The 24883-nt window shown below is 56.4% G+C and overlaps 1 protein-coding gene across 1 annotated transcript in view; it reads left to right on the forward strand.

Moving 5' to 3' along the window:
* Nucleotides 1-4388: 4388 nt before the first annotated feature.
* Nucleotides 4389-24883, forward strand: part of HIP1 (huntingtin interacting protein 1) — a 45881-nt gene continuing 25386 nt past the window's right edge. The window contains exon 1 of the mRNA XM_039388219.1: nt 4389-4523. Coding sequence (XP_039244153.1) covers nt 4404-4523 — 120 coding nt within the window. The 5' untranslated portion in view covers nt 4389-4403. The remainder of the gene's footprint in view (nt 4524-24883) is intronic.

Raw genomic sequence — 24883 nt, forward strand, 5'->3', positions numbered from 1 at the left:
GTCCTGGGCAGCTGTGCCAGGGCTTGGTCACTCCTTCAGTGAAGAAATTTTCCCCAGTATCCAACCTGAACCTCCCCTGGCACAACTCGAGGCCGTTTCCCAATCCCCACCTCACCACAACCTCCTTCAGGGAGTTGTGGGGAGGGAGAAGGTTTCCTGTATCATAAAGGGAAGACAGGGATAGACTGGCTCTGCAGACCCACAGCCTCTGCCCCATGCACTCCCCACACTGCCCCAGGGGCAGCACAGGGCTCCCACACCCAACCTGCACACCCCAAATCCTACACAGAAATCCTTCCCTCTGTGATCCCACTCCAGCAGCCAAAACTGTCTCACAACAGAGAAGTAAAGGAAGAATTGGGAAGAATTTCCTCACAGAAAGGGTGATTAGACGTTGGAAGAGGATGCCCTGGAGGTGGCACTCAGTGCTCTGGTCTAGTTGCTAAAGTGGTGATGGGTCAGAGGTTGGACTCGATGATCTCAGAGGTTTTCTCCAACCTTAACGATTCTGCGAAAGCAAGTTTGCCTCGGGAGAGACCTGGGCTCCGTGGGATGCTCCAGCTGGACCTGCTGCCTGTGCCAAGGGGAAGCTCTCCAGCAGATGGCAAGCACTTCCCACCTCCAGGTCCTGCTCCCAAGCTGGATTCTCACCTGCAACCACCCCTGCAGCCCAAGGTCCCTGTGGGGTTCAAGTTTTCTCCTGCAGATCCATATGGAAACCAGTTCAGCTTTGCTTTTGAATTCCTGGATAAGCAGAGGCAGCTGTTGAGGCTGCAGTGCAGAAAACACATCAGGTGATGTTTTGGGGTTACAACTTTCCTGGGCAAGCAGGAGACCTCAGCAGGACAGAGGTGAGGGCCCCATGGACAGCAGTCCTCTCCAAGACCCTCTCCCATCCCAGGCTGCTCTGCCCCCCGTGCTCTCCCAGGTTCTGCTCCAGGACTGTCCCTCCCCCACGGAGCAGCCCAGGGGTTCTTTGGGAGCACAAGCAGCCAAAAACTCAGCAGCAGCATCTGGTTTGCCCAAAACATTCAAAAACTGGGACCAAAGATGAACACCCCCACACACACACATCTCCTCCTCCTGGCACACTCTTTGCTCCTCAGGGACCCTCCTGCCAGGTCTGGACCACCACCCTGCCACCACCCTGCCCTCCAGGTGGCCACTTGGGCTCAGAAGGTGTTTTTATCCCAGGGTCTGAGCAAATGACCCCATCACCAGGGCAGGGCTGTGTTTGGGGCTCAGGATTGGGTTTGTGGAAGGTTTGTCACGGCCACTGCCCTCCCTGAGGGGCTTTCCAGATGTGCCCCCCTAGGGACGGGGGGTCTGCTGGGGTGGGATCAGGACATTGTGCCTTGGGGTGTCCAAAGGGGCTGCTGAAGGGATTTGGGATCCATATCTGAAGGGGATCCATTTCTCCCCACCTCTGGAGGGGGAAAGGAGCAGGATCTTAGCTCAAAGCCCTGTGCCCTGGCACAGCCAGCGGGATAACAGAGGGAGGACTGTGGAACTCTCTGTGCCTCTGTTTTCCTGCTGGAACAAGGGGGGTCTGTGCTCTCCCTGAGCCCAGGCCAGTCCCAGCAGCACCCTGGGACTCTCCCGGCTCGGGCTGGGGAGGGGGTTGGAAAAGGAGCCTTTAGCTCCAAGTCCTTGGGAAAAGAGCATCCCTGAGCTCTGGGCAGGGCCCGAAGCCACTGAAATCCCTCTGGCCCCTCTCCTGCCACTTCTCCTTCCCTGTGGCTGCAGGTTCTTTCTGAGGCTGTCCTGGTGGAGCAGGAGCTGTGCACGGGAGCCTCAGGGCATGAAGGATGCCCCCTGCCCAGCCTGAGGCAGCACCTGAGGGGTGTCACACTCTGCAGAGCACTGGGCTGCCCAGTGTCCTCTCCATGGTCTCCATCCTGCACAGGATACTCAGGTGAGACAATCCAGGAAGCTAATGGAAGCAAGGAAGGTGACCATGCTCCCGAGCCCAAGCCAGACCCTCCTGCCCCAGGAATGTGACAGTGGGTGGCACTGGGGAAGACAATGTCCCCACACAGGCCAGACACCCCCACGAGGGGCTCTGCCATCACCCTCCAGCTCAGCCTCCTGGGCAGGAGTGAGGACAGAGCACCAGAGCAGGTGAACCCCAGCCACGGCTTCCAAAAAGGACCTGCTAGTGGGGGAGAAGAGCAGAGCCCACCCCACCTCCACCCTGCTCACTTCCAGTCCTTCCCCATCATCTCCCGGTGGAACCTGAGGCAGAGGAACAGACCCCCACAGAAACAGCTCCGTGTCTTCCCCTCTCTTAGTGCTTGGAAAAAAGGCACCCTCTCCCACTGGAAAACCCCCAAATCCCTGCAGAGCCCCACAGCACATTCCAGCAGAGACACTGCATGGACTGGGCCAGCCCAGGGGGGTCTGACCTGCAGCCCATGGGCTGGATCCCGGCTCCATCCTGTTCCAGCCCCTTCCTGGAGGAGGCAGGAGCAGCTGGGAGAAACATCCAGGTACCCTCCTCTGCTCCTGCCCAGGTCCCAAAGTAGGCTCTGAGCCCTGGACAGGGAGGAGGAGGATGTGACTCTGCTCTTCAGCAAGAGGGAGCAGCTAAGACAGGTCTAAGCCTCGTGGTCCCTCACTGTGTGGTTCAGGGGCAGGATGCTCCGTGCTGGGCAGAGGGTGGGAGAGGTCCAGATCACAAAGCCCTCACTGTCCTTTGTCCAATGCCCTCCTTTCCTCCATCTCTACTCAGCAATGACTTCATTTCTTCAATTATTAATCACCTTGCTGCAATAGTAGCTGAATTAAGCCCATCAAGCCTCCCCTGGGAGCAGCCCCAAGGAAGGAGGCAGCTTTCCAGACAGTGCATTAGGGAGAGGGCAGACAGGGAGTCCAGACAGTCTGGGGTGGGAGAAACGGCCTCGCTGCTCCATGCAGGCCATTTCCCGGCAGCTGGGATCTGATATCCCAGACACAGGGAGCGGGAAGGTCTGGGATGCAAACAGCCCATCCCACACCCCGCTGGGCAGTGCCAGGAGGGTCCCACTGTGGTAACGATTTCAGCTGAAAAATAAGCCACAAGAAAAGAGTTCTGTTGGGATAATTGCTTGCACAAGAGCTCCTGACAGCTCACATTCCAAACAGCTGCTCCCAGATTGCCCCATCTCCCTGGCAGGGTTTTCCACAGCTCCTCCCCACCTGGAGCAAAGACATATTTTTAAGGATGCAGGAACTCAGCTGGCACCACCCCAGCACAGCCCCTTCACCATCTCTGGGGACTCATTTGGGAGCAGACTCAGGGCTTTCAGTCTCTTCACAGAAATACTAATTTGTCCCAATTTTGCAGAAATGTTCCAAGTGGGAAATTCACCTCTGCAGTGGGATGGGATTCCTGGTCAAAAACAACAGGAGCCAGCCAGAGTCCAGCAATTCACCAGGCTGAGAGAATCACAGAATCATGGAATGGTTTGGCTCGGAAGGGACCTTAGAGCTCATCCAGTTCCACCCCCTGCCATGGGCAAGGACACCTTCAATAGCCCAGGTTGCTCCAAGCCCTGTCCAACCTGGCCTTGGTCACTCCCAGGGATGGGGCAGCCACAGCTCCTCTGGGCAACGTGTGCCAGGGCCTCACCACCCTCACAGAGAAGAATCTCTTCCCAATATCCCATCTAACCGTGCACAAGTCTCTGATGGGTGACAGGACCAGAGACCCCGGCCCGGATCAGGCTATGCCGTGTCACTCTGGGCCGGGCTATGAGGGGACAAGGGGCCGCGCCGGGCCAGGCCCAACGGCGCAGGCCGCATGCACGGCCTGTGGGACCCCCCCACGGCCTGCGGACCCGGAGGGCTCAGTCGCGGCTCAGAGCCTTTCGGCAGCGGCTCCCGAACCCCCCGTGCCCGAAGAACTCCGCGGGGGTGTCCTGAGCCCGGCCGAGCCCTTCCCGATCCATCCCGGTCCACCCCGGCCCGTCCGGGCCGGGACGGTACCGAGCGGCCCCTCAGAGCCCCCGCCCACCGCCGACAGGGGGCGCCGCGCACGGGCGGGGCAGGGGCGGGGCCGCGCGGGGCGAGCGGCAGGTACAAGGACCAATCATAGAAGGGAACGGCGGGGGGGCGTGGCCACAGCCGTGTTAAGGGATATAGGCGGGGCGGAGGGCGGGGCGCTCTCAGAGGGGCGGGACCTGGTATTGAGTGGCGTCCAGCTCCACCAATGAGCTTGGAGAGTGCCCGTGGCCCCTCCTGAGTGGCAGTGCAACTCACCAATGATAGTCAGGAGGCGGGGCGATGGGCGGGACCGGCGGGGCGCGGGAGGTGCCGGCGGGGGCGTGTCCCGCGGTGAGTGGCAGGTGGGCGGGCCAATGGCGCGGGGCCCGCGCAGCGGCGGCGCGGAGCGGGGCCGGGGCGGCGGCGGGGCCGGGGCCGCCATGGACCGCGTGAGCAGCACCATGAAGCAGGTGGCCAACCCGCTGCCCAAAGTGCTGAGCCGGCGGGCGGGCGGCGGCGGCGGCCTGGAGGCGGAGCGGGAGAGCTTCGAGCGCGCCCAGGTACGGGCGGGGCGGGGGATGCGGACGGGCGGGGGGTGCGTGGTGAAGCTCCAGGGGGCGTGGCTGGGGAGGGGGCGTGGTCTGTGTTCGGGGGGCGTGGCCTGACAGGTACCTTGAGTTTGTTCAAGGGGCGGGGCTTGACCGAGTGGGCGGAGTTATCACGGGTGGGCGCGGCTTATCGGAGTGGGCGGAGCCAGCCCAGGTGAGCAGGGGGCGGGGCCAGCTTGGGTTACCTGCCAGGTAACCCAGGTGTTGGCACAACTGGGCGTAGTTTTGGGAAGGGGGTGGAGCTTCTGTGAGTGGGCGTGTCCCTCCTAGGTGAGCTGAATGGGCTCCGGTGGGCGTGGCTGCCTCAGGTGGCTGCAGATTGGCGGGGTGGGTGTGGCCGCCTGGCCCCGCCCATCAGGGGGGCAGTGGGTCACCATGGCGGGACAGCGACGGGAACTGTCGGGATGCTGTGGCTGAGCCCGGGGCAACCTGGGGACATCGCGGGGGATGGACCCCCAGCCCAGCAGAGGCTGCTCAGCCCAGAGTCCCCACCAGTGGTGCTGGGGACACTCTGAGCCCAGCCACAGCCGGGCATTGTGCCCAGGCCGGTGCCACCCTGTCCTTGGAGCCGCCCTGGGGACACACAGCCTCTGTGTCCGCTGGCTGTGGGGACATGGAGTGGCTCTGTGACCAGTGGGATCTGCCACACCCCGCTGGGTCCTCCCAGAGAGCTCTGGTGCCACTCGGGGGCAGCGGACAGGGGCTGTCCCTGTGTGTGGCTCCCAGGAAGAGGAACCAATGTGTTGAAAAGCAGATGGGGTTTGCTCCTCAGCAGCATCCAGAGTGTCCAGATGGGGCCTTCCCACTCATCACCCAGGTTTTAGGTGTCCCATAGGGAGGGGAAGGTGGCAGCAGAGCTGGGGGGGCAGCAGGGGTGCTTTGGGGGGGAAAAGTGGTGGTTTGGGGAAAGGATGTGCTGGGAAGCCTGGACAAGGCTTGGGGAGGGTGGGGAGGGAGGGATGGCAGCAGGAGGAGACGGGGACACCTCAGCCCTGCTCCGTGTCCAGGGATGGAAAGTACTGGTGAAAGAGGAAGGGAAACTGAGGCAGGAGCAGTGGGATCAGACCTGGATGAGCCCAGAGTGGGAACAGCACATGGGGGATGAAACTAAAGCCCAAGGATCGGCTCTATGGGGGTTTTGCAGGAAGAAAACCCAGCAGGGTGTGAGGCTGGACAGGGATCACTCACAGGGCTCTGCTCAGGTTACCTCAGAAATCCATTATTTATCCAGAGTGCTGAAGAGGGACTGGTTTGCACATGGAGCCTTCCTGCTCCTTGGATCAGCCATGTGATGTCTGGAGTTCCCATGGGTTTCCCAAGAGCTGCTGCTCCCTGGGAAGGGCTGAACTGCGCCCCCACCACCTCTCCCCACATCCCCACGAGCTGAATTTCATCTTCCCCATCAGATTCCCAGACTAATCAGCATGTCCCTGCCTGGCTTTTCCTTCTTCTCTCCTTCAGCTCCATGCAATTCCCTTTCTCGCTCCATTTTTTATCCCCCCCCCTTGTTTTTGGGTAATTCTCTCTTTCTCTCCAGTTTAGGGAACTTGCCAGGCACTCCTTAGGTCTTGGTCATCCAGCTTTTGTCCAACTTCTTCTTTCAGAGGTTTTTTTAGAGCAACTTTGTGGGTTGGGGTTTTTTTCTTTTTGAAAGTGACTTTTCTTAAGAAAAGTTTCAGCTGTTAAATGGCTTTAAAATGAAGATTTTTTTTTACCTGTGTTTCTGCGTGTACAGACTCCTTCCCTCCTCCACTCCAAACCACAAAGCCTATTTTGGGCTAAAACAGCCCAAACAGGCAGAAACTGGGTCCAAGGGGACTTTTGGGGAGCCTGAGGAACACTTGCTTGGGTTGGGAACACTCGATTTATGGGGTCTGAGCACCCTACAAAGCTCGGGTGGTGGTGGGACACCCCAGTAGTGGTGAGGTGAGGTGTGGTGGTGAGAAGCTCTGGTGGTGGTGGGACATTGTGGTGGTTGGATGCTCTTATGGTGGTGGGATGTTCTGGCAGTGGGACACTCATGTGGTGGTGGGAAGCTCTCGTGGTGTTGGGAAGCTCTGGTGGTGGCATGTTTCCAAGGAGGTGGGATGCTTCCATGGTGGTGGGAGGTTGTGGTGGTGAGATGCTCTTACGGCGATGGGACATTGTGGTGGTGGAAACGCTTCCATGGTGGTGGGATGGTTCCATGGTGGTGGGATGGTTCCATGGTGGTGGGATGCTCCTGTGGTGGTGGGAAGCTTCCGAGGTGATGGGAAACTCTGGTGGTGAGGTGGTTCCATAGTGGTGGGAAGCTTCCATGGTGCTGGGAAGCTCTGCTGATGGTGGGAAGCTTCCGTGATGGTGGGAAGCTCTGGTGATGGGATGTTTCCAGGGTGGTGGGATGTTCCCAAGGTGATGGGATGTTTCCAGGGTGGTGGGATGTTCCCAAGGTGGTGAGATGCTTCCATGATGGTGGGATGGTTCCATGGTGCTGTGATGCTTCCATGGTGATGGGAAGCTCTGGTGGTGGTGGGAAGTTTCCGTGATGGTGGGATCCTTCTGTGGTGGTGGGAAGCTCTGGTGGTGGGATGTTCCCAAGGTGGTGAGACCTCCCAAGGTGGTGGGACCTTCCGTGGTGGCCGTCACGTTGCACAACATCTCTGCCCTGACAACATCCATCTGTTGGGGACAAATGGGAATAAATTTCCTGGTGGCCTCTTTTCTTCTCCCCCAGCTGGTCAAGTGTCTCATTTTCCTGGGAATGCAAATGTGAGAACCCTGAGGATATGTCCCACCATGGTGTCCCTGTGGTGCTGTCCTTGCTGCCCCCTGGGTGGGAGCAGCTCAGGGAGAGCTGTGGACACACCCAGGGGCTCCCCTTGTCCTTTCCCATCAATGCCGGCAGTTTTCATGGGAAGTTGAGCAACAGGGACACCAAATCCTGCAGTTCAGGGTCCAGCCCTGCCATGAGGGGACGAGTGTTGCAACAACTGTCCCCCTTTTTTCTGGTGATTTGCCACCACTCATCGCCCCAGCCACAGTCCAGTAAATCTTTGGGCAGAGCAAAGGTCTCCAAGGGAGGAGAAAACCCACCAAAAGTGAAAATTCTGCCATATTTTAAGATAAATATTTTTATTTCCTGTGGTGTCTGATGTTTGCATCCCCTCCAAGTTCTTCTGGCTGGATTGAGGGGCATGTCCTGGTGTTGGAGCTCTGTAAGGAAGATCTTCCCTGTTTAGGTTGGGGCATTGGGATCTTCCCTCCTTGGCTGTCCCTCCTCTTTCCTCACTGCAGTTGCCCCCAGCAGACATCCTTGTGCCACGATGGTGCCGAGGAGAGGAATTCCTTCTGGGCTTGGCTGGTTGGCAAAGACCAGATGTTGGATGAGCCGAGGTCTTGAGGGTCAAAATGGAGTCAGAAGGATGAAGGACTTCAGCAGGACAGGGAGGATGCTCCCAGGCTGTGCTGCTCCTTCCCTCCTGTTTTGGGCTGCCATGGGATATTTCCCTTCATTCCCAGCTGGGATGTGGCCAGCAAGGCATCAGTGCAGGTGGAATTGCATATTCCCAAAGGTGCTGCGTGGCATTCCCAAGCACCAACTGGCCCCTGGAAAGCTGGAGGAGTGGGAAGGTCTCCTTCCTGCCCAGCTCAGCTGTTCCTGCTCATCCCTTTCCCTCTTTTGTGAAACTGGAGAGAGGCCGAAGTGCTTGGACAGCGAAGATGAGGGAAGTGCCCTTGGAGTGCATGAGCTCCAGCCCTTGTCCCCACCCCTGTGGCTTCAGGGTGGAGGGGAAGCAGCACGTTGTGGTGGTGTGTTGTCATCTCCTGGGCTGCAGAGCCACCAGCACAACTCTCCCTGTCTCCCCTGCCCCAAGCGCTGCTCCAGTGCCCGGCCGTGCTCCATCAGGATCCATCCTGTCCCACACCACTGCAGTGCCCTGTCCAGAGGTCCCAGGGAGGAGGACATGACGTGCAGACAGTGCCTGGGGTTGTGGAAGGGGACAGAAATTCCATGTTTGTCCCCCAGAGCTCGTGGCTGCTGGGGCTTTGTGCCAGGAGATGTGGCTGCGTGCCCAGCACGTCCCTGTGCCACGGGGACAGTCCCAAGGGTGATCTGTCCTCATGGTGTGAGCTCTGGGAGAAGACACTTCTTTAAAATTCCTCCAGAAAATCTAAAACACTTGCACTTCAGCCTCTTTGGCTGCTTCTGGGAAAGTCATGGAGAAGCAAAGGAAATCAGGGAACACTTGGGCTGCCACAGCCACCACCAGCTCTGGCACATTTTCACGCTGAGTCCTTAGGACTGTGTGCAGCAATAAAAGCCATTTATGACTCAGAAATGTCCCTGGAAAGACATATTTGCAGCAGAAGGTGATTGTTGTTCTGGCTGCATCCCCACTCCTGCCATCAGAGTCCCCGAGGTGGTGCTGGAGGTGTCAGATCCTCCAGCTCAGGGATTCCTGGTGGGAAGGTGTGACACGTTCCTGGCAGGGCACAGCTGGTGCTACATCTCCCCCCCCACGATGGTTTTTAAGGTCCTGAGTATCCGTGAGCAATCCCTCAGGGACTGCAAAGCTGTTTTCCATCCTGCTTTGCTGCTGGAGGAGCCCTCTCAAAAGTCAGAAACAGAGAGATGATGCAAAAGGAGAAAAAGTATCAGGTGCAGATGAAATGGATTTCTTTTTCTTGCCCTGGTATTGGTTAATAAATCCTTTTCATGTGGGAACCAAACTTTCTCACATCCAAGTGCAGGTTAAAAGCAGCTTTGTGCCCATCCTGTCCCTGGCATGGGCTGTGCCATTTCCAGGCATCTTTGCAGCCCCACTAATGCAATTAATCCCTTTCTCCTGTCATTTATATCATTGGGAATATGGCCCTGTATGTCCCACCCACAGCAGCCCCGCTGGTTTCAGACCTGACCCAGCTCAGTCCAGCTCTCAGTCGTGGAGGAAATACCATTTTACTACTGAAAAAAAACAATTCTTGTGGTTCGGATGCTGCAGCCTGAGGCAGCTTTTGCCAAGAACTTCAGTTCTTACACAGGAAATGAGGCTCCTTTCAAAGCACCAGAGTGGGGCTATATATATACAGCCTCTCCAAAAAGATATTTAAAGAAACATATTGACACTGGCGAGAACGGGAAAAAATAGCTCCTGGCTGCGGGGAGCGAGGGCTGGAGGCAGCTGAGCCCATCCTGGGGGAGTAGGTGATACAGGGGATTAATTCATGGCTCTTTCATCTCCAGGAAAAGCAGCTCCTGGGCTTTGTGCTGTGTGAACCCCCCCATGCTTTCGGTCTCCTGGCTTGTGATGGGAATTAGAGGTGCTGGGGATTGAGTGCAGCTTCGGCGCTGAAGAAATGAGTCATCTCGTGTCTTTTCAGCGAGTCCCTCTTAGGAACTTGTTTCCATCCCCAGGGAAAGAAAATAATTTGTCTTGTACCAGATTGGGGGCTGCTTTTCTCGTTAGTGCAAGCTGGGGTGGAGGGATTTGGGGTTTTTTTTAGATAGATGCAGAAATAGCTGAGATTTTTAATGTGGGGATGGACTCCAGGAGCGGCTGAGCCTCAGGAGGGTGAATAGGTTTGATGCTGAATAAGTTTGGGGCTGGTCCAGCTGGGAATGTGATGGTTTTGGACCACCAAGTGACAAGGGGGGACCTTGTCTTGAGTCACACCAGAGGCTGAGTGGGAAGACAGGGATGATGGGGGTGTTGCTGCCCCAAAACCCCTTTGCCCCTTGCTCGGCACGTCCTGCCCACCGAGTGTCCTGTGCTGAGGGTGCAGGGGGGGCTCTCCCTGAAATTCATCCTGTTTAACTCCATCCTCCTGAAAATTTGCGGAGAAGCAGCCAGGAAGGCAGGGGTTTTTAACAAATTCCCAATGAGAGGACTCTGCAGTGAGTGTGATCCCCTCCACCAGCACCGGCCGTGACCCCTGAGCCCAGGGAAAACAGTGGGGAAGGGACATTAGGATGTGGGCACCTGCCACGAGGAGAGGGTGGCACATCCCAGCTTTGCTCTCCGGGGGGAAAATACCTTTGGACAGGGGCTGGAGGTGTCGGAGGGACAATTTTGCCTGAAGGTTGAGAAACCAAGGGTGAGGAGAAGGTGCCCGTTGCAGCTGCTGGTGCCTCATCCCGTGGGTGCGACACGGGCCGGGCTGAGCATCGCCTGCTCCAGCACCACTCGGCCCATGGCACCCAAATTCCATGCCCACCCTCATCCTGTCTGGCACCGTCTGGCACATGGCACTGCAGCACAAGCCCCAGGACACAAATTCAGTGCCCACCCTCACCCCATTGCCCACCGCTGGCTCCGGCCCCTCTGAACGTGGTCCCACAGCAGCCCAGGGCTGGAGGAAGGGCTGGATCCTGGCCCTCAGCCCTGCCACCAGCTTGGCTGATTGATTTTGCACAGTCACCAAGTGAGGAAACTTCCTGGGGACAGGCTGTTCCCCGGGTGGCAGCGGGAGCAGGAGCACAGCCGGTGTTTGAGCCCGGCTGTGCAAGTCCCAGCCCACAGAGTGACTAATTATACATTGTGTGTGTTCCGGGCTAATTGCAGGGCAGGGAAAGTGATCCCAGCTCCACAGGCTAGAGGGGAATTATTTCTCACTTGTTTTCTCAAAGGCATATACAGACATTTAATACTTTATTGTGGACTCACAGAGTGGGTTCAGTTGGAAGGGGCCATTAAAGCTCATCTCATTCCACCCCCTGCCATGGGCAGGGACATCTTCCACTAGCCCAGGTTGCTCCAAGCCCCGTCCAACCTGGCCTTGGACACTTCCAGAGGTGGAAGTTCAGAGCAAGTCCAGAGGAGGCCACAAAGGTGCTCCAAGGGCTGGAGCCCCTTTGCTCTGTAGCCAGACTGGGAGAGATGGAGGGGTTCACTTGGAGAAGAGAAGGCTCCTGGGAGACCTGAGAGCCCCTTCCAGGGCCTAAAGGGGCTCCAGGAGAGCTGGAGGGACTGGGGACAAGGATGGAGGGACAGGACAAGGGGGAATGGCTTCCCACTGCCAGAGGATATTGGGAAGGGATATTGGGAAGGAATTCTTGGCTGTGAGGGTGGTGAGGCCCTGGCACAGGTTGCCCCGAGAAGCTGTGGCTGCCCCTGGACCCCTGGAAGTGTCCAAGCCCAGGGCTTGGAGCAACTTGGACTAGTGGAAGGTGTCCCTGCCCATGGCAGGGTGGTTGGAATTGGGTGAGCTTTAGGGACCCTTCAAACCCAAACCATTCTGGGATTTCTAGGATTCTATGATTTTTTCTGGGATTCTGTACTGTGTGAGTTCAAACTTTCCCTGTGCTCTTTTAAGAGTCCCAGTGGACCACGACTCCTGAGGTCTCCACACTCATGACATCCCATTTTCTGGGCTCTCAGGAGGAGGAGGGACAATTCCTGGGTGTCCCTGGTGTTCTGGCACGAGCACCTTGCAACATCATTACAAAACCCTGTATTCCTGTTCACTTCCATGTGAACACGATGACTGGAAAACACGATTTTCCAGCCAGCATGTGCTAATTAAAATAAACCACAATGCCATGTGCTCTCTCCAGAGCGTTGAGCTGCTCTCATCCGTCTTTTATTCCAATAAAACAGACAAATTATAACAATAAGCAGCAAATCTCCAGCCTGGCCCTGGTGAGAGAAGCTGTTTCTCCCTCTTGCCTGCATGGAGAGCATTTGACGTGCCCTCCACTGGCACAGCAGTGAGGGCCGAGGAGCTGCACTGCCCCAGCAGGACTCGGGTCACTTGGCAAAGAGGTGAAGGTCAGAGAAATCCAGGCAGGGAATGCTGGACCGCTGGAAACCCCCTGGGAACAGAAACCCAGCTGCCACCAGCCTTGGGGTCAGCACTTGGGGTGGCAGGACCAAACACCCGCCCGGGAAGGGCACAGGCTGATGGCGTTAAATTGGGATTTATTGTCATCACACGGAGCTGGCCACCAGTCAGACTAGGTAAAAATAGCATCTAAATTATGGAAGTCCTGGAATAAAACATCCACAGCTCAGCAGGGTTTTGTTAGTTTGCTCCACAGCCAAGTACAAAGGGTCTTCTCCAGCTCAAGACTCAACTATGGCACATTTGGGCAACCTGGTCCCCCTCACTGCCTGAGTTTCATGACCGAGTCATCAAACCAGCCTGGCAACCTCCCTAGGAGATGAATAAAGCTGGAGGAGCTCTGGAGCTGCCTGATTCCACAGTCCACAACTTTTCCAGCCACCAGAATGGTGCGTTGGTGGAAACAGAGGATGCAAAGGCACCTGCTGGTGGGAGCACCAAACCAGCATGGCCAAGGGGCAGGAGGGGATCAGTGAATGAGTGCTGAGGTTCGTGGAGGACACAGGCTCCAGGACACAGCTGATGGACACACCCAGACCAGCCCGTGGTGGGGACTGGGATTGTGCAAGAGCACCCTCTGTGCTGGCCTGAAGATGTTGTTGGAAGCCATGGCAGGGCCAGAGGCTGCAGCAGCCCCACAAAGCTGAGCCCATCCTCATGCCACACCACCAACCAGGACCACAGCCAACCCTCAGACCTGCTCCCCATTGATGTGAGGCTTGGCAAGCTGGAGAAATGTCCCACCAAAGAAGAGATTGAAATTCTCCGGTGACAAGAGGAAGCTCCGTGTGCTGAGAGGGTGTTTTAAACAGTGGGTTTAGCCTGGAGGACCTTTAAAGATCATCTAGTCCCAGCCCCTTGGCATGGGCAGAGACTCCTTCCTCCAGCATCAGGCATCTGGGCACGGAGGGCTCTGGGAATTGTTGCACACAGCAATTGGCATCTTCTGCACAAGCCAGATGTGACCCTCAGATCCCCAACCTGATCCTGGGGAAGCCACTGTTCATCCAGGTGTGGGCTAAATGCAACCTCTGCATCCCACTGAATAAAGCAGGGATCAGCACTCCAGCCTCTCCATGGGCTTGGCAGCAGGTCACCTTGTGCTTGCTGATCCATGGGCACTGCAGAATCACAGGATCGTTTGGATTGGGAAAGACCTCCAAGATCATCGGGTCCAGCCTGTGACCGATCACCACCCAGAGCACTGAGTGCCACATCCAGTCCTTCCTTGGACACTTCCAGGGATGGGCACTCCACCACCTCCCTGGGCAGCCCCTTCCAGTGCCTGAACACCCTTTCTATGAAGAAATTCCTCCTGATGTCCAACCTGAACCTTCCCTGGAGCAGCTTGAGGAGATGTCGCCTTGTCCTGTCCGTTTTTCCTTTTGTCCTGAGCTGTGTCACCAAGCCTGCCATCTTCAGGTTGCTCCTTGTGGACCACCCAGTCCAGCTCAACCCTTGGAACTGCTCAGGAGGAAAGTCCCACAGCACCAGTTGTGTGTGTGGAGATTTTCCAAGGCCTCAAGGCAACATTGAAGTGGAGGCAGGGCAAGACTTTGACTTCCTCGGTGTTGAAGAAGTCAGTGGAGGTGGGAATGGCTGCCCCAGAAGAGATGCACCTTCTGCACTGAGTCAATGAAGCCATTGAATAACTCATCTCTCCTGGTGGAGCCATTCCCAGTCTGTGACCTGGTGGTGTTTTTCCAGCCAGGAATGTTTTGTGCACTTCACAAACGGGAACAAAATGTTCCCGACAGTCAGCAAGGTTTGGCTGCTTCCACTGAGGTAAATACTTGTCTGGAGGGGGCAAAGGTGGGTATTCCTGAGCCTGCTGAATTTTATGGTCCCCTGGAACTCGCCCAGTCCATCGTGTCCTGCTGGGATGTGTGGAGGAGGTGTTGGGTGAGGCTGTTAATCCTTTCACCAGCCTGGGAATGGGGAGGTGCTTTTTGGTGAGGCTCCTTCCTCCCCGTGATCCTGGGGGACCCTCCATGCCCTGTCCCTGCTCTCCGTGGTACCTGTGGTGAGCCCCCCAAGCGCAGTCTTGTGTTGGGGTGATGGGTGGGGTGGATCCTGGACCTTCACCTCCTCACACAGGAGGTGTTGGGAGTTGGTGGGATGCCCTGGGACACTGCACAGTCAACATTTCAGTGGGTGGGATCCAGCCTGGAATTCCTGCCAGCCCACCCTCCCTCCCTGGGGGCACCTCCAAAGGTGGGTTGAGCAAGACCTTCTCCTGGTTTCACCCCTCTCCTGCCCTCAGCAGGAGGACACGCTACTCCCTTGTTTGTCTTCCCAGCTCTTGCAGTCCCACTCCAGCTCTTTTTATAGCTCAGGAAGAAGTGCCTTGAGTTTCTGAGTCGTCTGGGAGGCCAAGCACACAGGGAGGAGTCGCAGCTCGAAATAGGGCTGTTCTTTCCCTGCATTCCACATTGATTATTTTTTTAGCTGAGATGTCCAAATTTGAAGAGTCCCACTGCCGCAGGCGCTGAGCTGGGAACCATCTCCTGCATTTTTTCCGTCCACATTGGGTCTTCTTTCTCCTTTGCCTTATTCCCAGTGCCCTCACACCAGCTGCTGAGCCTCCTCAGGATGGTTTTCCCAGGGAATGGGATCTGTCAGCCCTGCCTGGGTGTTCCATAGCCCCCAGATTTCACCCCTTGGCACGGCTGGTTTGGTGGGAGAGCACCCGGAGTGCCAGCCAAAGGTGCAGGAATTATTAATGTCTGAGGGGTGGAGGAGCAACCAGGTACCTGCCAAAGCTTCTGGGTGGTGGGCAAAGAGCTCAGACTAAATATTCCTCAATTTCTGCCCATGGGGAGGGAAGCGAAGCTTTGACAACCACGCAAATAAACTGGAGCAAAGAGAAGAGGAGGAATTGTTGGACAAGACCTGTGGTTTCCAGCCCCTTAAAATTATCTGGGATTTTGGCTGAGGTGCCAAGAGGGGGCAGGGACACGTGGGCAGAGCTGCCCTGGCACAGCATCCACAGCATCCCAGGGTCGGCTCCTCTCCCATGGGAGTGGGGTATAATTAACTGTGTCACCTCAAGACTTCTCCATTAATCCCTTAATACTTGGATACCATTTGGGGGCATACCCTGGCTGCAGTCTCCCCTCTGAGAGTTTTTGTGGCACAGGACCATTTGGGGTCCCTGCTGCCACTTGTCAGTTGGTCTTCACGGATCCACATGTGTGCACCAGCACCCTGTGCCTGTGTGAGCTGGGAATGGGCCATACCTGGGAAAAAGAAATCTGGGATCAAATCTGAACCAATTCTTCTAATCAGCTATTGCATGGAAATGACAATTAGCCAGGGTGTCCCTGTTCCATCTGTTATTATTTTAACCCTTTTTTCTCCCTCTCTGCTGCATTCACCAACTCTGGGAGCAGCTGCAGTCCAGCTTCTCTTCCCATCAGCAGGGGAGAGAGATTTTTCACATTGTGGGAATGCCAAGAACTGTGTAATCTCTGTTGGGTGGGGTGAACTCTGCGAGCTCCTTTCTTCTGATAACAAGCAAATTGTGGATACCCAATCCCAGCACCTCCAAGAGATTGTTTCTTTCCCTTTGCAGCAAGAAGAGCTGTGATTGCTGCTTGGGGAGCAACATCCCATGAGCAGTGTGTGTAGCCATGGTGAGAGCTCCTGCTGCTTCTTCCCCTGGGTATTTCCATCTTTCCCAGCCCTGGAGGATAAGGAGATGCTCAGCTCCTTCTGCAGCACCACAAAGCATCCCTGGGTGCTCCCACAGCCTGGGTGCTCCTGTACCTGGCTGTTTGCTTCTCCCTGCCTGTATTCCCGGTGCTTGGGTGCAAAATGCTCTTCCTGCAGGAAACAGCATCGTGCAAATTCCCAGGGATTCTCCTCACGTGGATTTGTTTCTCTGTGCCTCACTGGGTTTTGGCACAGGGACCGTGCTCGGTGCTCTCTGGTTTGTTTCTGGTAATATCAAACAGCAGATTTCTAGCCCATTTTTTGCTATTTATCCAAAAATCATTAAAAAAATAGTCCTGATTCCCTGGATGCCATTGGAACGTGGAGATTTTTCTCCACAGAAGCTCTGGGTGCAGCTCCCACAGTCCTCGGGCTGGCGCCTGGCTCAGCCATCCATGAGCTTCGCCCAGGATACTCTGATTCCTGTGGCTTTTGTGCCCCAGAGGATGGTTGTCACCTGCCAGCTCTCACAGGAGCCTTGTCCCTGTGTCACTCCACCCAACCCTGTCACCTCCCAGCACAGCTTATCCCTGGCAGGAGGATGCCCCAGGGGTGGTGAGGACCACAAGGAGCAGGATTCCCTGTGCTGGGCTGGTCTGGCAGTGTCTGACAGCTGCTAAATTGCTGGAGAAGAAGGAAATTGGGTGTGTTTAGTGTCTCTTGGAGCTGATTCCTCCTGTTTTGGTGTCCCATGTGCCTCTCTGACAGTGACACACACCCAGCATTGGGTGGTTGGCAGCAATAGCATTGTGTGTGCTCCACAGGCTGGGATTTGTTGTGGAGAGCAGAGATTTCCCTCTCAGATTAAACCCTCTGATTTCCTGAAACACCGTGGAAATCCCAGGGCTGCCCTTCCCTCTGCCCTGTGGAATTGTGGCAGGTTCAGCCCCCTGACACCCCAAGCCCAGCCCATATTCCTGTGGCATCACACATGGGGGATGCCCCCCATTCCACGGGGAAACAGCGGCTCCCAACGCTTGGGCATCTCCTGCCGCCAGAGGGGCTCCTGGCAGACCTACCTCTTGCAGCCTCTACCTATTCCAAGTGCCTCTCCTCCATTTTCCCCATCCTTCCAGGAGGCACAGGCATGTTTTCCACCGGGTTCAGGCTCTGGGTTCCCCCCGGCAGGAGCAGGACAGTGCAGCCCTTCTCCTCGGGCTGGGTGAGCCCAAGGGCGTGTTGGCAGCGCTCCAGCCGGGAGCGTTTATTTCCACACAAGGAAAAAGAGGAAAAACAAATATTTAGGTCTCGGGAAGGGATCTCTCAGCCTGTTGCACGGAATCGTGCCGGCCATTCAGCCCCTGGTCGCTCAGCTCAGCCAGGCAGCGACAACACATGAAACACAGTTTCCTTTATGCTCCCGGGTTTTTTCCACCTCGGGCTCCACCCCGGTCCCGGTGGAGATCCCGCTCCAGCCCTGCCGGCTCCCCGGGCGCTCCCCACACCCCGCGGGCCAGTGCCAGGGGCTCTGAGCCCAGCAGAGTCAGGGAGCTCTTTGTGGGAGCATCACCTGCAGCGGGAGCGGCCACAGGCACAGGGGAGGTGTCAGACACGGGAATGTGGCCCACTGGGACTGTTAAAAGAGCACAACGAGAGCTTGAACCACCGTATCATAGAATCCCAGAATGGTTTAGGTTGGAAGGGACCTTAAAGCTCATCCAGTTCCACCCCCTGCCATGGGCAGGGACACCTCCCAGTAGCCCAGGTTGCTCCAAGCCCCGTCCAACCTGGCCTTGGACACTTCCAGGGATCCAGGGGCAGCCACAGCTTCTCTGGGCAACCTGTGCCAGGCCCTCCCCACCCTCACAGCCAAGAATTCCTTCCTAATATCCCATCCAACCCTGCCCTTGGGCAGTGGGAAGCCATTCCCCCTTGTTCTGTCCCTCCAGACCTTTATCCCAAGTCCCTCTCCAGCTCTCCTGGAGCCCCTTTAGGCACTGGAAGGGGCTCTCAGGTGTCCCTGGAGCCTTCTCTTCTCCAGGTGAACCCCCCCAGCTCTCCCAGCCTGACTCCAGAGCAGAGGGGCTCCAGCCCTTGGGGTTTACCCACAGGGTATCATCCTGGCACTGATGCATGGGAAGGGATGCTGAGCAGGGAATCTGTGACATTTGGACATCCATTTAGTCCAACACTTTCCCCCTGGACTGAACTGGGCTCCTTGATCCCACCAAGTCTGCTGGGAGCAAGGCCAACCCTCTGCCCCTCGGCAAACCTTCAGCTCTCCGGAACCCAGGGCTCCACAGCCCTTCTGGAAAGTGGCTCTTTGGGAGACAGGGAGGTGAACAGGGGGCTTGGCAGCCAGGGTCGGGGATTGGAGAGCTGGGAAGTGACCTCTGACCCCAAAGCAAGCAGACAAACCTCTGGGAGCGCTGGGAGGAGGCAGCAATGCTTCGAGCTGGCATCGCCCACTTCTCTCCAACCTCTCCCTGCGACCATGTGGAGCTTAAATCTGAACATACTCCAGGCTGGAAACTGTCCCTGGGCTGGAAATTGTCCCCAGGCTGCAAATATGTTGCCTATTTCCTATAAATACCTTGGCCACTGCCCGTCAGGAGGCAGGCACAGCATCCACTTCCCTCGGCGGCCCCAGCACTGCTGTTCAGGCTCCAGGCAGGGTCTGCCCCATGGAATGGGGTCTGGCCACAGGGAAAACATGTGCTGTGGCAGTTCCCAACCTATTGTGTCCGGTGGTTTCACCTCAGGAGAGTTTGTTGCCCCTTCATTGCACGGCTGTGCCAGAGCTGTTCACTTTTGGGCTGGGTGCTGAGGTGTGTGTGCCTGAACTGGAGCATCCACACAGCTCCCTGCCCCCCTGTCTGGCTTTGTGTGGAAATAAAGCTCAGGAGAAGGCGTGGGAAGGTCCTGGGAGGTGGTTACAGATGCCTTGGCTGGGCACTGAGCTGAGCGTTACACGTGGCATTGCCAAGATCTCTGGTCTCCATTCAAGGAGCAAACAAAAGCAGATAAATAAAGTGATTCCTCAAATGGGGCAATTCAAGGATCACCTAAGAGGTTTGGAGGTTCCAGAAGGAACAGGGCTCCCTGTGCTTTGGGAGAGGGAGGAAGGCACCTGGGAGCAAATGGTGAAGGTATTTTGGCACTGTGCTCCACGTGAAGCCTCAGATCCCCATTTATGAAAGTCTCCAGGGCAGAATCTGAGACCTTCAAAAGGAAAGGGGTGGAGACGTGTTTTATGGCTTCAAACTGAAAGAGAGAAGGTTTGGATTGGATATTAGGGAGAAATTCTTCCCTGTGAGGGTGGGGAGGCCCTGGCACAGGTTGCCCAGAGAAGCTGTGGCTGCCCCATCCCTGGAAGTGTTCAAAGCCAGACTGGACGAGGTTTGGAGCAACCTGGGCTAGTGGAAGGTGTCCCTTGGGGTGGAACTGGATGGCCCTTCAAACCCAAACCATTCTAGGATTTCTAGGATTCCCTGACTTATCAACCATCTTCTGAATCACTGGTGACACTGATCCAGATATGGAGGGGCTGCAAGTAGAGAAGGGGGGACGAATTTGGGGGGCTGTTCATGGGGGTCAATGGCCCCACAGATGGAGAAAGATGCTGAGGGCATTGATCCCTGTGACCTCTGGGGCTTGCAAAGGAGCTGGGTGTCAGCAGAGCTCTGGCCCCTGTCAGCCCAGGGAGCAGCAGGATGAGCCCAGCTGAGGGTTCACAGTGTGGCTGTGACCTTTGCTGACCCTGTTTCCTCCTCCTGGGTGGTTTCCTTGTCTCGGTGGTGTCAGCTAGGCTGATGGGGAGGAAGCAACACTGCAGCCCTGCATTGTGTGTGTGCAGAGGAAGAGCCAGCCTGGGGATCACAGGAGGATTCCCAGATAACCTGGAAGTATGGATGGGGCTGCAGGGGACACGGGACACCTGCAGTGGTGAGCAAGTGGCCATGTGGATATTGGCTGAGGTTAGGTGGGCAGGGTTACATCCCACTGCCATGATTCACCTGTGCCAGCCCCTCACCACCCTCCTGGTCTGACATTTCTTCCCCATGTCCAACCTGATCCCACCCTCATTTTAACCCCATTGTCCTGTACCAGGATCCCAGAGCTGGAGGCAGCTCCAGGGGGGTCTCAGGAGACCTCAGGTCTCAGGCTTTCTGGGCTGCCAGTGCACATGGCTGGGCCACATCCCATTTGTCACCCACCAGAATCCCCCAGTCCTTCTCCAAAGGGTGCTCTCCATCCCTCTATCCACCCCTCCATCCATCCACCCCTCCATCCATCCATCCATCCACCCCTCCATCCATCCATCCATCCATCTCCACCCTCATCTATCCATCCATCAACCATCTACTGAATCACTGGTGGTGGAATCCCCTGAATCACTACAGAAACAGTGGATCCAGGGTATGGAGGGGCTGCAAGTGGAAAAGGAAGGACAAATTTGGGAGCCTTTGATGGGGGTAAATGGCCCCACGGATGGAGAGAGATGCTGGGAGTGTTTATCCTCACAGACCTCTGGTGTCCTCACAGACCTGCCCAGCCTGGGCTGGTATCAGGGATTGTCCTGACCCAGGTCCATGGCCTTGCCCTTGGCCTGGTTGGACCTCATGAGGTTCCCATGTACCCACTGCTCCAGCCTGTCCAGCTCCCTCTGGATGCCCTCCCTTCCCTCCAGCCCATCCACTGCACCACTCAGCTCAGCCTCACCCTTTCTATGACTTCCTAGGTGGAGAAGAGGAGCTTTACTGCTCCAGGTTTGGATGGGAGGATTTACCTGGCAGGAGGCTGAAGCAGCGAGGGGGGAGGATGCTGCTTATCCCGCCTCTCTCTTTCCCTCTTGCATTTTTAATCCCTTTGGCATTGCCTTGCTGCTCCCTGAGCTGTGCTCACCTCGGAGCAGCCCCGCTGAGCCGTGTTCCACGGGGCTCTGTGGCTGCTGTAACACTGACAGGGATGGATTGAACCGGCAGCTAAAAATACCAAAGGGTCGATCGCGGCACCGCGGACCCGGCGTTTGCTTTTTGATTGTTTTAAAGAAAATCTGTATATTGACAACACAACCAAGCTGCTGCTTCCTGTAAAGGCAGGGGGATAATGGAGCTGGGCTCCCTGCCCGCAGCCTGGGCTGGCAGCAGTGCCGGTTTCACCCACACCCCTGTGTCCCACAGGGATCATGTGCTGAGCCCTGGGAGCCCTTCATGGATCCCCTGCTCGGGGCCATGTGGAGGGGCTGCTCCTCTCCCAGTTCCCCGTGCTGGGCCAGTCATGGTGAGGAGCTGGGGGAGCTCAGCACTGAAATAACCCCTTGGCTAATCCTGCCTCCTCCTGCCTGCTCCTCCCTGCTCGTGCCCACCCCTGCCTTCTCCTGCCTGCCTCTGCCTCCTGCCTCCTTCTGCCTCCTCCTGCTTGCTCCTGCCTCCTTCTGCCTCCTCCTGCTTGCTCCTGCCTACTCCTCCCCACTCCTGCCTTCTCCTGCCTGCCTCTGTCTCCTTCTGCCTCCTCCTGCCTGCTCCTGGCTACTCCTGCTACTCCTGCCCACTCCTGCCTTCCTCTGCCTGCTCCTGCCCGCTCCCGCCTCCTTCTGCCTCCTCCTGCCTACTCCTGGCTGCTCCTGCTTCTTTCTGCCTTCTCCTGCCTGCCTCTCCTTCTGCCCACTCCTGCCTCCTTCTGCCTGCTCGTGGCTGCTCCTGCCTCTTTCTGCCTCCTCCTGCCCACTCTTGCCTCCTCCTGCCTGCTCCCGCCCTCTCTGTGCCAGCACAGCCCTGGGCACGGCCGCCAGCCCTGGCCCCGTGCCTGCTTCAGCCTGATCTGCTTTTTCCTCTCGCTTTCACATGCCCAGGAAACTGCAGCATTACAAGGATTTGAAAGTGGCCTTGAGCTTTTTAAGCACCGCTCCCGAGCGGATATTTTTCCTAAATCAAGATTTGCAAAGGTATTTGGGCATTAACCGGGCAGGGGGGATTTCCAGAAGTGTCACAGCACCCAAATGCCTTTTAAATCTGCGTCTGTGCAGGGCAGGGTTGGGGCAGAAAGCAGCTGGTTCAGCAGGACCCTGATGGTTTGGGGGACTTTTTTTTACGTCACCAGTGTTAGTGTGAGGGATTTCCAAAGGTTGGTTGTTGCTGGATCCCTGGGGAAAATCGTGATGAGGTGGAATCAGCCCCAAGGGGTTTGGCCGTACTGCAGAGCCTGAGTCCTGAGAAACTCATCACACCTCCAGCTTCTGCCAAGTGCTGCTCCATCCCTGGATCCTGACTAATCTGTGGTGTGCTGCTGGCAGTGGGAAATGTGCCTGGCACAGGCCTTGGCTCTGTTTCAGAAAGACATGGAGCAGTGCAGGGGATCAGTCAGGAAAGCTGATCCCTGTTGCAGTGTTCCAACATCCCAGTTTAGTGGAAAAAAAAGCCATTGCCACCAACAGTGACAGCAAGGTGGGGATTCCCTCCAAATCCCACTGTCCCAAATACCCCCCCCCCAATGCCCAGCATTCACCCTGTTCTCCTAAAATCCAAGCTCCTTGCACAGCCAGTGCTGCTCATCCAACTCCAAGGACCAGACATCAAACCCAGCCTAATCCAGCCTCCACAGCACATCCCCAAGGGAGTGCTCCAAGGCTGGAGAGCTGCTGGAAAGAGCTGAAACCTGCAAAACAGACAATAAATAGTTTTCTAAGTGCCTGATGGTTTTCCCAGTGAACCTGCTATTCCGAAAATCCCAAGATCCTGGAGCTCCCATATCAAAATGATGCTCCAGCAGCACTGAGCAGAGTTAAGCCGTGGAGCAGGAGTAATTTATTGTGAGCTGAGGAGGTGGGTTTAAACTGCTCCTACACCCAAGAAGCTGGGAAAAAATGCCATTCCTTGAGGAAAACAAATTTAGGAGTCTGTGGATCTCAGGGGTGGGTTGGGAGCACAGCTCCAGTTTGGTTCCTTCCCTTGGGGAATACTTGGGAAATACAGAGAGATCAAGAGAGAGCAACAGATATTATTAGTCATCCAGGAGGGAGGCGGCTGCAGGGGAAGAGGGTTTTAAAGGCTTCTGAGTATTTTTAGACCTGGTAAAATGAACAGAAGGAGGAGGAAAAGAGGGAAGGAGACCTTTGAGAGGCATGTAAATGCTCCCTGGAGCAGCATGGCCCAGGTTTTCCACTCCCTCCTGCCCTGAGCTCCAGCAGAAGTCGGGGATGTAAAAGCAATAAAAGCCAAAGCCTGGGAGAGCGTTTCCAAGGAGTCTCACCGGGTTGTGATGGCAAAAGGACACATTTGCTGAGACATTTTACCCTAATTTCTGTCATTTTAATGGGAGGCAGTTGCCGAAACAGAGTTTAAAAGCTGCTTGCAGAGCCTCCAGCGGGTGGGGAAGATGATGGATGTCTCTTCCTCCTTCATCCATCGTGGTCCCAACCACATGCACTGTCTCAGCATCTGGCAGGAGAGTCACGGAGCAGGAGGATGGATGGGATGCAGCCCTGGAGGGGGTTGCTGGAGCCTGGGATGAAGTGTGTGGGTTTGCACACCCGAGTGGGATGCTCTGTATATTCCCGGCTCTTCACGGGAGCCCCTGGGAATAACCTGGGAGCACCGTGGAGCCTGGAGTGGCTCTTCACCCCTGTGTCCTCCCAGCAGTGCAGTGAACCACAGCAAGAAGGAAATTCCTTCCACAGTGCATCCCTGTAGGGATGGGATGTGTCCTCACAGGCCGCACCAGCCCCTCCTGAGCTTTTTCCCTGCTCGGTGCTTCCAGCTTTGCTGGCCAGTGGGGAATTGTGGTTTCCCTTTGCTCCAGGGACCTTCCCAAAATTGTTTTCTCCTAGAGCTGCCTTGGCTCTATTTTTGCCCCCTGACTGAAGCCCCCCATGCTGTGAAGCCAGCTGGATTTGGAGCTCCCTGCTTTTATTCCAAGTGCTTCCTGGTGGTCTCCAAACTCTGGGCTTTGCTGGTTGGGGCAGCTCATCCATGAGGAACTGGCCTCAGACACTGGGATGTCCCAGCTCTGCAGGGTCTGCAGGAGCCCCTCCATGGCAGCAATAATCACCTTCCCCCCCTGAGCTGAGTGTTTTGTTCAAGGGAGAGCTGCTCTGAAAGCTTGATTTGGGAAAATAAGGTTAATGATGACGAGCTGACTTAATTTGGGGGATTAAGGAGGGATGCTGGGAGCTCAGAGCCTGTGGGTGGGAGGTGGGCAGCCTGGCATGGCGTGTTCCAATGGCATTACAGCAACTAGAGATAAAGGATGGATCCTGGATATTATTTTACAGGCTATTTTTCATGCAGGTGGCATCATAGGGAAAGTCCCATCCATCCTGTGTGTGTGGGAGGGACTGGTTTTGGTCCAGAGGATGCTCTTTGTTTTTGGCTGTGTTATTTGCATACCTGCCTGAAGGTTTCTTCATGCAAATGAGCTATTAATACCTGATTGCCAAGTGCTAATTGCAGGGCTGTGGCCTCTGGAAGCAGTGGCCTGGCTTCTTGGTGCCTCTGGAGACAGTGCCTTGGGAATCCTGGACTGCACCTGCAGGACATCCCAGGGCAGCAGCAGTCACAGCATCGGGTTCAGAGTGATGCTAAACCCAGCTAAGGGGGAATTAATTAATTCCAGGATCCCTTTAAACCAGGGGGAACACTGGGCTGGGGGCTGGGCTGCACAGCGAGGATCCAAGCTCTCACTTTCCATGTGGAGAACACGGCTGGGAATCGCTCGCCAAGGGGCTTCAGTGGGGGGAGGGCACAGACCCCATCCCCTTGATGGGGCAGGTCCCTGTGACGGGGGCAGGTCCCCCAGCAGAGGCAGGTCCCCCCCACGGAGGGCGGGTACCTGCCATC

This window comes from Pipra filicauda, unplaced genomic scaffold (genome assembly GCF_003945595.2).
Source record: "Pipra filicauda isolate LSUMZ 115617 unplaced genomic scaffold, ASM394559v2 scaffold626_size208873_pilon, whole genome shotgun sequence".
Lineage (NCBI taxonomy): Eukaryota > Metazoa > Chordata > Aves > Passeriformes > Pipridae > Pipra > Pipra filicauda.